Source organism: Octodon degus, unplaced genomic scaffold (genome assembly GCF_000260255.1).
Source record: "Octodon degus isolate 3935 unplaced genomic scaffold, OctDeg1.0 scaffold00074, whole genome shotgun sequence".
Classification (NCBI taxonomy): Eukaryota; Metazoa; Chordata; class Mammalia; order Rodentia; family Octodontidae; genus Octodon; species Octodon degus.
The window spans coordinates 9474039-9485062 of record NW_004524650.1 but is presented as its reverse complement, the minus strand read 5'-3'; the positions used below and the strand labels follow the sequence as shown (position 1 = coordinate 9485062).

The following is an 11024-nucleotide window of genomic DNA, read 5'->3' as shown; positions in this document are numbered from 1 at the left end:
AAATTCTCAGTAGGATAAAGTCTCCAGGGCAGTGGGCAGAAGCAGCAAAAGTAGAATCAGTCTACGGTTTTAGAGAAAGATGTTCTAGAGGAAAACTAACACTTAGGCTTATTTAATTGGGGGTGGGAAGGCCTAAGAGGCTCCAGTTCGATTTCTAGTTTTGTGCCTTATCTTACTGGAAGGATGGCGCCACAGTAAGGTGGGAAAGGTGGGAAGAGGCACTAGGGTATTTGGAGGGGATGAACCTGGCAGACAGTAGACAGAATTCCTTTTTTTTTCTTTGACTCTAGGAAGCCGACAGAAGGCCCAGGAGTGCAGCCCAAGCTGCTCCAACAACTCTCCCCTCATCGTCAGCACCGTTGAAGCAGGCAATGTAAGTAGGAGCGAAAGTGTGAGTCAGACAAAACACTTATCAGCTGAAAGAAGAATTTAATAATGACCAAACAAGACACATATTCATAATTGATATATATCTTTTTATTATGCACAGATAAAGGACTTAAAACTGTGGTTATCAAGACTACACAGCTAAGCATGTTGACAAATTTGCTGACACACCAAACAAAGATTACAACAGGGGTGTTCAAACTGGCCACAGGGATTTTTGGGTTACTCTCTCTACCCTCACAGGTGGTGAAAAAACAGCAACAAAATCAGGCTCATTCAGTAAAAACCAGAAGAGAGAAGAATTGCATTTAGAAACTCATAATAGTCCTTTTTAGGAAAATATCCGTCGGTTTCATGAACAACCCCAGATAAAACAAACAGGAAAAAAAGCCACACATAAGACTCGCCCAACAAAAATGTGTGTTGTTAACACAACCAGCAGTGAGCAGTCATCATTCAAGCCATGAGGTAGTTACAGTCCCAAAAGACTGGTAGGCACACACACGCCCCACACACACTCGCAGTCACGCCTGCCGAGAACACGCAGGAAATGGATTTACAGTCTCACTATCACACCAGGAAAAGACCATTTTGTGTTTAGGAAAGCTACAAAAACAGCTTACTCCAAAGAAATTGGCATTTTAAAATACAGAGTTAACAGCTGGCAAACCCCGCACAGTGGAAAGCTAAAGGTGTTATACAGACAGTCTGCGGTGAAGTTTAAAACATTTCAGCAATAGCTTCAGTATCAACAAACAAAAACCAAAACAGGCTTTGTGGATTATGGGTGTACTATGGAAATAATATGGGGCTTTGCTGATAGAAGGGAGTTCAACTGGAATATAACGATGGTTTTAAAGAAACTTGCAGAACATGTTATAAAAGTAGAGCTTGTACTTTGTACTAAAACTGTGAAGGATGAAGCAACCAGAAATGCTGCAACAAGAAGCTAGGGAGAAATGCCCTATTTTTAAAAAATACTTCAAGAAATTCACTCTCCAATATGGGGTTTGGCTTTGTTAATATGAATTTCTCTATCTGAATAGTACTTCTGACAATGAGACCCAAACAAATAAAAGTGGATTGTTTTTCCTCTCTTTTAAAAATCTTTTGGCTTGCATCTATAAATTTGTAAATTAATTTAAGATTATTTATTAAATCATTGGCACTGTAGAAACTCTCTCAAAAATATACATTTAAATATATTACAGAAGTTTTTAACCCTACCCATCTAAGAAACACATCTTTTAATATTTCCTTGTAGCTAATCTAATTTTCCTTTTAAAAGATGGAAAGGTGGTTTATTTTTGAAAGCAAAGAACGGATCGAAGAATTCACAGTAACTGAAATTAAACATTTCATATGAGTAACTTAAATTTATCTAAAACACTTAAATATATCTTTATACACAAATTTTTGTAGTAAAATATAGCTATAAGTGACTTAAAGACTCTAGTCTTCTTTGAAGACATCTTTAAACTTTTTTATACATAGAATATGCTAAAACAATACATTCTGCTGAAGGTTAGGCAAAGCGCATTATTTTCAAACACAGGTAGCGTAACCTGGGCCCTCTGTTATGATACCCTTATGTTAAAAAATTAAAGGAAAACATTTCCTTGTCTCATGTTGTCCTCATACGTATATGAAAATCTAAAAACAATGTTCAATGTATCAATGTAGACAGCCTGGAAATCTCAGCTGCTAAGTAGTCTGCTTTGGTTAAAATTATCCCATCTGAATATCTACATCCATCCCGTCGATGGTTCTTGGTGCTGGATCATAGTGATTGTCTCTAGCTACCTGTTTGCCTTGTGGGCACTGCTTTAAGGTTCTGAGTTTCATCAACATGGAAGGCTCTATTCACAGAGGGCCAGGCATAACTGCTATATTTTAAAGGCAGTGGAATTTGGTTATGAGTATTTTAGGATAGAATATAACTTGTTCTATTTATGGAATGCTACGTTGTTGGGGGAGGATTATGGAAGAAGAATTGTATGTAATTTGTCATGTCAGTAGTAAATGATTTGGCATGGAAATTCCCTTCTGGTATTCTTTTTTAACATACAGGTATCACTGAGCAGATCTGAGCTGCAATGTGGCATCATATTATTCTATTTAATAAAATTCACTTTAAATCCTTTTGAGTCTGGATGTATTTTAACAAAAGCAAACCAAATGAGTACACTTTTCCCCTGCTCAGCAGCGCCCTCACAGAACTGGTGACATACTCAGATAACCCACAAGAATCTAACAGGCATTCACATTTCTTAAAGGGTTTGCTTTTCATTCGAGGGCTTATTAGAAAGGTTGATGTGTATTGAAAGAAAATGCTCATTCTACCAAATATTACTTAAGAATCAGTTCCAACTCTGGAAGCAGCAGACATTATCAGAATGTAAATGGATTTTTTTCATCTGTTTTTTTAAGATAGGGTCATGCTAGGGGAGCTGGTAAACCTTCCACCTTGGTATTATGGGCAAGTGTCACTGCACCTATTTCAGCTTCTTCAACTAAGGAAATGAATGTTCCAGGTGACAGTGACATACTGTACACTTGTACTCATATACATATATCACTTCGCAAATTACTCAATGTTATGACTGAATATTGCCCCAATTTAGATATTAATTTAACAGAATGAGAGGTGTACAAATCTGCAGCTCCAGATCTTGGCCATTTTCAATTTCTACATACTTATAAGAAGACAAAATTTGTCTTAAGACATGATTTTAGTGGGGGCGGGGGGCAGATAAGAAGCTGACAAAGTCATTAGCACTGGTTTTGGCCCTGGGATCAAGAAAGGAATGTTGCCTTGACTCGTGGCAGGACGCAGTCCCTGAAGGCAGCTCCCCTCAGGTCACACCTCAGGCCCAGAGAGTGTGGCCTGTCAGGAGTAGTATGCATCCAGATGGGGTGCAGGTTAGGCACTGAGGCACACTGAGAAAGCCTCGAGGCATTTCGTTTTCTACCTTGGTTCAGATGTCACAGACTCTGGCCTTGTCTCACTGGGTCTACCGTCTAGCTCTTACCCTTTGACCATCTCCTTTAGTGTAGGTCAAACTCAGGGCTCCTTATTCTGGATATTTTCACCTGGACAAAGCAGCATTTTAAAAACTGGCATGTGTTTCACATTGAGAAGCCCCCCCCCCCCCCCCCCGCGTGCCTGGGAGGGGCTGGTGGAGGCCACCATATTAGCTTTTCCACATGAATTCTAGTGTGTTGCAGGGATCCAGGGATCCCATTTCTATTGGCCACGATGAGGGGTGAGCATAACAGGTAATCTTTACGCTCAAATTCACTCTCTCTTTACAAGGGAACCCGAGCCAAGCCTTCTGAATCTGGACGTGTGGCATCAGTGTCCGGGGCTGCCCTCGCAGCAGAGGCCTGGTGGGGTGCATCTAGGCCGTGCTGCTGCTGGAGCAGGGCGTGCTCTGCGTGCTGCCAATGCTGTGAGCGGCGCTGCTGTTTTCCGAGGCTGGTGGAGAGGTGGGGACTTGTTGCCTTCCTGCTGTCTCCCCTGCAGTTAATTTTTAAAAAGAGAGAGAGAGGGGGAAAAAGATCTGTTTTATGTACATCACAGCACAGAACATTACCCCTTGCTTTGGCATTTTAGCTGATGCTTTTCACAGCTGTGGGTAGGAAGCAGAAAGCCCAGGTCCATGTCGACTGTTAAGGTTTTTCTGTTTATTATTGTTTTATTTTGAAAGCCATGTGCGTGGAGGAAGGAGAAGGATTTCTCAACCAAGTGACAGGCATTTGTAGTAGCCAAGGCCTGACAGCTGATGATAAGGAACTCCCTGGATTTCAAGATCTACAAGCCCCCTCCTTCTTTTTTGTTACTTTTTATCTACAATAGTTGGGATTGGCATTGAGCTGTATCTCAGGAAGCCTCCCCAAATTTCATTCATTCATTCATTCGTGTGTGTGTGTGTGTGTGTGTGTGTGTGTGAGTTTGCTAAATTGCTAAGTATCCCAGGCTAGGTTCAAACTCATGGTCATCCTCTTTACCTACAGTCTTTGAAGATACCAGCACTATCTGGGCTATGTGCGCTAACTGATAGTGTTCAGAAAATACTATGCATCTTCTCTCAAAGACACCGTAGAGTTTGGAGAGTATCTTGGGTACTTTTCTCATTTCTGAAGCAAAGAACCCAAAGTTAAAGGTGGTTTACTTTGGCTCACAGTTTGTAGCGATCTCAGCTCGGAACTGGCTGGCTCCACAGTGAAGTGGCAAGGCAGAAGGGCCCCACAGAGGAGAAACGCTTAAGGGCAGGCAGAAGGCAGCAAAGGCAGCAAGCAGCAAGCCACACCAGCAGCCCTTTTTCTGTTCCTTATATCCTATTCAGGCTATCCACTCTTACAGCAGGTTGTTCTTACACCCAGGGCAGGCCTTCCCATTGATCACACCTAGAACTATGCCAAACCAATCAGTGGGCTAATTTGGCAATCCTACACCCTTCACCCCAGCACCATACACTTTATTCCAGCATCACACATCCTAGATCCAGCCCCCTCTGAAAAGCCCCATCTGTGACCACATGAAGCTTTGGGTGGACATCCAAACACGCGCCATGAAAGAGGGTGAGCATTTAAGTTGTAATAATAGATGCTTGGCAACTTGGGGGCCTTTTTCTGCTTTGTTTTAGTGCTAAGGCTTGAACCCAGGGCCTTGGGCATAGGCAGCAGGCACTCTGCCAGAAACTACATCCCCAACCCTTGGGGCCTGTTTCCAAAAGGTTTAAAACTGGGCTGGTAGAGTCTGGATATGCCCAGCTACAACCAACAACTTCCATGTGCCAAGCACAGCTGCTTGAGGAACAGGATTAGGAAGGGGCTGCTATGGAAAACAACTTGTGGGAAAGGGGTTTAGCTGTGTGCACATGGCAACTACAGGGGCTGCTAGCAAGTACCCACCCTACGCTAAGTTCACTACTGAACGCATCCTGCGGGAGCATCTCCTAGCATATTAAGCATCCCACTTTTCATTACACACCCCACAGCATTTCAGCTAAACCGATTCTTTGTGCCAAATGTACAGGGCTGTGGAGAGGGAGGAAACCTCAGGTCACACACATGGTTTGCATTTAGCAATCCAAAAGGCCCTGGAGTTAGTTCTCTCCAGCAAAACTATCCTCAGTGCAACCCTCAAAAAATGGTTCTAGGTAGGGAAAAGTGATCAGGGCTCCCAGTGAAAAACTACATTTTCTTTGAAAACTCAGAGCATAAAATTTATAAGCAGTGTCCTCCCTCCAATGCAGGAAACCCCAAAGGACCAGGCTTGTTTATGAACAAGCCTCCTCTTTCCTGTCATGCTGAAATGCACATCTATCAGCCAGAGATAAGCAACCCTCCCTTCTGTTTCATTAAAACAAAACACACAAGCAAAGCCTCTGCCCTCGAGTACAGGAACTTGAGCCTGTTACATTCATTCCTTTTCAGGGGGCCCTTCAAAAGCTTCTGCCAAAAGAGCAGTTCTGCAAAATGTAGAACTGGCTCATGCCCCTGGGTCTGGTTACAGCTTTCTCCGTCACCCTTTTTATGAAACCACACAGCTCCACACATTTTTACATCAACCTTACAGCATTTATATGCCTGTTGTACATTGGCCCATGTGTTTCCTTCAATTGTCTTTTCTCCTACGATTGGTGAGATGGAGAGGGAAAGAGATCCATGTTCCAAAGAAGTAGGCAAACTCCGTATTTGTATGCTTCTCTTTGGAAACCTGTATTTTGGGTTTTCCCCGGCATCATGCCCTTCTCTTCATGTACATGTAATTAAGCATGAGACATTTGCCACAATGGCAGTAACTTTCTGCTGAAAATTTACTTTCCCCAGAGTGGGAGTTTATTTCTAAAGGGGATCAAATATCTCTTGAAGTGCTGAGGATCAAACCCAGGCCCTTACACATACTCTGTTACTGACAGATACATCCAAACCCCAATTTTGATGTACACACACACACACACACACACACACGTACATCAAACACCTTAACAACTCTTAATTCATATATTAAAAATGTATCGCCTTTCCAACTCACATTTTGATCCACATTCAGCTGAACCCTCGTGTTATCTACAAAAAGGATTAATATGGCCAGACACGAACCACATTTTAAAAATCTCTCTTCCCACCAAAATAAAGGATTCATGAGAAAAAAACAAAAGTAAGCCAACCCCTTCCCATTTGGTTTGGCCAGAACTCACTTGCTAAGCCTGACGGCACTTACAGGTGGAAGGCTCAATACCTCTAGTGGCAGGGAGCAATTCACTCTCCAGAACACGGTATGTCCTAGGGTCACACCCAGGAAACATGCCAGAGCCATGCCCTTCCCAGGAAGTCTGAATATTTGCCAATGTCTACTTGCCAAATATAATTTGTTGCCACATTAGTTTATTGAGCACACATTAAAAAGAGATCTTTCAACTTTCAGAGTTTTGGAAACCCTGGTGATGGTAATGCAATGCACTACTCCAAGTAAACCCCTAAAACACAAACAAAAAAAGAAAAACAAGGAAAAAATGAAAACAAAATTTTTGTAAATAAGGAGGAGAATGGGTTAAAGGGAAGATAAAGGAATGGAAAGAGAAAAAAAGAATCCAGTTATATCATGTATAGGTACAAATTCCCTATGATGAATGTGATAATTATCTATACCTAAAATGTACCTATAATTTTTTCAGAAGTAAACCTCCAAATAAGACATCCCAAGAACCCCTATAGTCAACACTGCAGGAGACTGGGCATGGGGGTGCGTGCCTGTAATCCCAGCACTTGGGAGGCTGAAAACAGGAGAATCACTATAAGTCCGACCTACGCAGTAAGACCCTGGACCCTGTAGACCCTGCCCTAAATATAAACAAAAACAAAAACAAAAAAACAAACCACTACAGGATATTTCCTGCAGGTGGACAAGCCACAGTAGCCTAATATTCTGTATTCTTCGATCCAATAATATTAAGGATGGTCCGTCTGGAAATGTTGACATGCCCTTCAGTATAGAGGATCCCTTCTACCTCTCTGGCTATTGTCACACGTAAAACACAAAATTTCTCAATATTTCCAAGTTTAAAAAATATACTTCTACTTCTACTTTTTTTTTTTTTTTTTTTTGGGGGGGGGTGGTGGAACTGGAGATTGAACTTAGGCCCTTGCGCTCGCCAGGGAAGCGCTTATTCTACTGAGCCATCTCCCCGGCCCAATACTTTTACTTTTTGGCCAAATTAAGAACAGGACTTTTCACTGTCTGAGGGAAGCACTACTGCAATGCTCGTCATGAAGGACTATATTTAATGGGCTCCTGCTTCTGCGTCCAGAGCCACAGAGTCCCTGGGGTTTCTGAAATGGTGCCTTCGGCTTCCCAATCTGCATCACACTGGCATGGGCGGCGTGGAGCACCCCCTCTCTGAAATGCCCATTGGGTGAAGAGCCAGGCTGCTTCTGGAAGAGGCAAATGGGCAGGACTTGTGACTAAACCGAGCAGACTCAGTGAACAAATGGAAAAAGTTCAAGGGAGGCTCCTTCCTGACAAATATCTCACTTGGCCCTCAGAGACATGTGCTCAGCCTCACTTTGCTCCTCAAATCTCAGGCCACAATGGGGAGGAAGGAGAGCGAGTAGGGAACAGCGTCTGCACTGGAGTGCTCGGAGAGGAGGGAGTGCTCAGGTGACAGCACCAAGGTTTAACCCACCCACCTCACGGAGCCTGGGGCCGAGCCCGGATGGTGCCAGGGATGTTTTAAGAACCAGAAAAATGTATTTCTTAATGGAAAATCTGCTTTATTTCTTTAGTCTGGGATAGTGTTGCCCAAATCTGAACTTCTGTTACCTCTTAGTTATCTATTTTAAACTGGGTCTTTGTCTCTAACTCCTTCACTGTGGCAGCTTTAGGCAAGATACTACCTACGCAAAATGAAGTGACATGTGACACGCAAAGGCTCTCTGGGGAAACAACAAGGCAGGGAACAATGACAATACAAAAGCTTAAAAGACAGACCAAAAAAAAAGACAGATGAGAAGAATTTAGACTAATCTGAAGGAAACTGTTTGCAAATACTGCTCATGGGGATTATTACAAAGAGGACTAGACAGCTGTTTTTCTTCTCTCTGGAGGGCAGAACATAAGAAAATGCATTTAAATGGCAGAAACAGAGACATAGGAAGATTAGAAAAGAACTTGCTGGTTATGAGAATTGGTTAGTTACAGAGGGCATTTATGGGATCTCCTTCTTAGGAGATACTTACACACAGGACTGAAAATCATACACCCTGGGGTGATTTTGATTTTACATTCCTTGATGCAAAAAAAAAAAAAAAAAAAAAATGAGTAAGCCTGTGTGTTGATTGCAGTTTTGTATCAATTAACATGGGGTTCTTGATGTCCTAACTCCCACAAGGACAGCAGACAAAGCTGGCTGCAGTTTAGCAACGTCTTCAATCACTTTTTATCATTTCCAATAATTCCTCTGAACCCTCTAAGCTAAAAGAACTTTCTTTTAAAGGCAAAACACTCCAGGAGGAGTAGGTGGGATGTCATAGGCCAAGGAATAATCTTTCAAGGTGGGAATTAAAATCTTTCAAAATGTCCCACTGCCTGTTTCCTTTCTGTAGTCCAGTACCGCAACCTGTTTGCACTTACCTTTGGTTTTCTGTATCTTACTTTTGCTTGCTTCTGTGACCCCTGAATAGAATGCACTTAAACCCTGACAATAAGAATAAGAGGAGAAGGAGAAGAGGCATAGGAAGATTGGGTGGAAAAGAAAGGCTGTACTTCATATACATGTTTGCACCTCAAGGTGTGGGCCATTGCCAGAAGCTGGACTTGAAGCTCCATTTCAGTGATGGCGGACCTTTTACAGCTCTCAGTGATATAAACGGCCCACTCCAGCATGCACACCACAGGTTGCCCATCACAGTTTGTCTGAGTGCTAAGCTAGATGTATTAGTCAGATTTCCCTTTAGTAAACAACAAAGATTCTCTACTTGATTTTGTGATGCTCAAACAAGAAATGTATATGAAAATCTTTGTGGACTTCAAGGACCTATAAAAATGCATGATATTTAAACCTGCTCAGGTGTATGAGTAGAAAGATACCTAAGAGTGGAAAAAACACTATGTTTCACAAACCAAATTAAAATGTGGAGATTTTCAATTAGGCATGCCTGTCCCAGTCCCTCCAGATTTGTATTCAATAAGCCTTCACTGAACACACTCTGCTCCACGTGGAAGCCCAGCACATACCTAAAGCCCACGTGAATCAAGTAAATGCTTTGAATTACAAGCATCCCTGGAGGCTGCAATGTTCCTAGAGACCTGGGGTCTCGCTGAGTTCCCAGCCTAGCCCTGGTGAAAAGAACATGAATGTAGGCCAAGGTAGGACTGTGGGGGACAAAAGGAGAAAGAGGGATGAGTCAGAGCAGAAGGACACTTTGTGACTATACAGAAGGCAGGACTTACTCACTTGCCACTCAGATGTTCCAGTTAAACACAGGGGGCTATGAGCTCTCAGCTTTCCTGGGTCTGTTCCTGTAAATTCTTTCCCAAGATGCTGAGGCCCTCCCTGAGCTTCTGAGCATTTAGATCCTTTGTTTTTCTTTTCAGTCTCCCCTCAGGTACTGTGGAATTTTTACAAGAAATTTAATTTTTAAAAAACAAATATTTTTCTCCTGCTCTGATGAGACTTATCTTACCAGTTCTCCATCCTTCTGACAAAACTTCCTGAATCGCGCTTTCCTAATGGTTGATATACGTGCCCATGTTTGGGCTTCAACTGAACCACTGTTTACTGCCTGGTAATTCTCTTCCTCCCAATATCTGTAGAATCACAGGCACGAGGCATCTGTTGTTCACTACCAGGCTACCAGTGCCCAGAAGAGCATCTAGCATTTAATGACACCCCAAAAAAATTCGATGAATGAATGAATATATGAGAGAACCCATAAAAATTTAGCAGATACTAACCAGAGGCAAAAAATAATAATAATAATAAACAGTGGTACCTCGGTTTACAGACTTAATTTGTTTTATGATTTGGGGAAGATGGCTGTGCTTATGGTGGGGAGGAGGGCTGTGATCATGTTTGTCATCCAGTGTGGTGTTTGCTTTCGAAAGCAAAATTTGGCTGGATGCTTTTGTTTGTAAAACAAATTGTTCGCAAACAAAAGTGTTCATAAACTGAAGTGTCACTGTACATGTTAAGCTAAAGTTTTACTATCTGACAAGAAGAAACAAGTGTTATGGCCACACACCCTTTGAATCTGACACAGGACAGGAAGAGTACACTCTCCATGGAGAAACCAGAGGTCAGTCCTGGCTGACTGTAACCATGTGACTCCGAGGAGTCCCAGCAGTGCACTAGGCCTGTTTCCCACTATGTACAAAGCAATTTCCCAGGGACCTTGAGTAAGTCACTGATAAAAAGTGAAGGGTAAGATTGAGTGTGGAGAGGCCAGGGAGATAGCTCAACAGGCATAAGCACCTGCCTGGCAAGTGCAAGGTCCCAAGTTCAGTCCCTGGTGCTGCAAAAATAAATACAGAAATAAATAATAAATAAAAACATTTTGTAATTAAAAAAATAGGGCTGGGGATGCAGCTCAGTGGCAGGACATGTGCCTAGCAGTGGCACATCCTGGAT

The 11024-nt window shown here is 42.4% G+C and overlaps 1 protein-coding gene across 3 annotated transcripts in view; it reads right to left on the bottom strand.

Annotated features, from left to right (window-relative positions):
• Window positions 1-455: 455 nt before the first annotated feature.
• Tgfbr3 (transforming growth factor beta receptor 3) overlaps window positions 456-11024 on the bottom strand; it is a 196778-nt gene continuing 186209 nt past the window's right edge. For all 3 annotated transcript variants that reach the window (XM_023720259.1, XM_023720261.1, XM_023720260.1), the window contains exon 17: window positions 456-3907. In XM_023720259.1, coding sequence (XP_023576027.1) covers window positions 3789-3907 — 119 coding nt within the window. In that variant the 3' untranslated portion in view covers window positions 456-3788. The remainder of the gene's footprint in view (window positions 3908-11024) is intronic.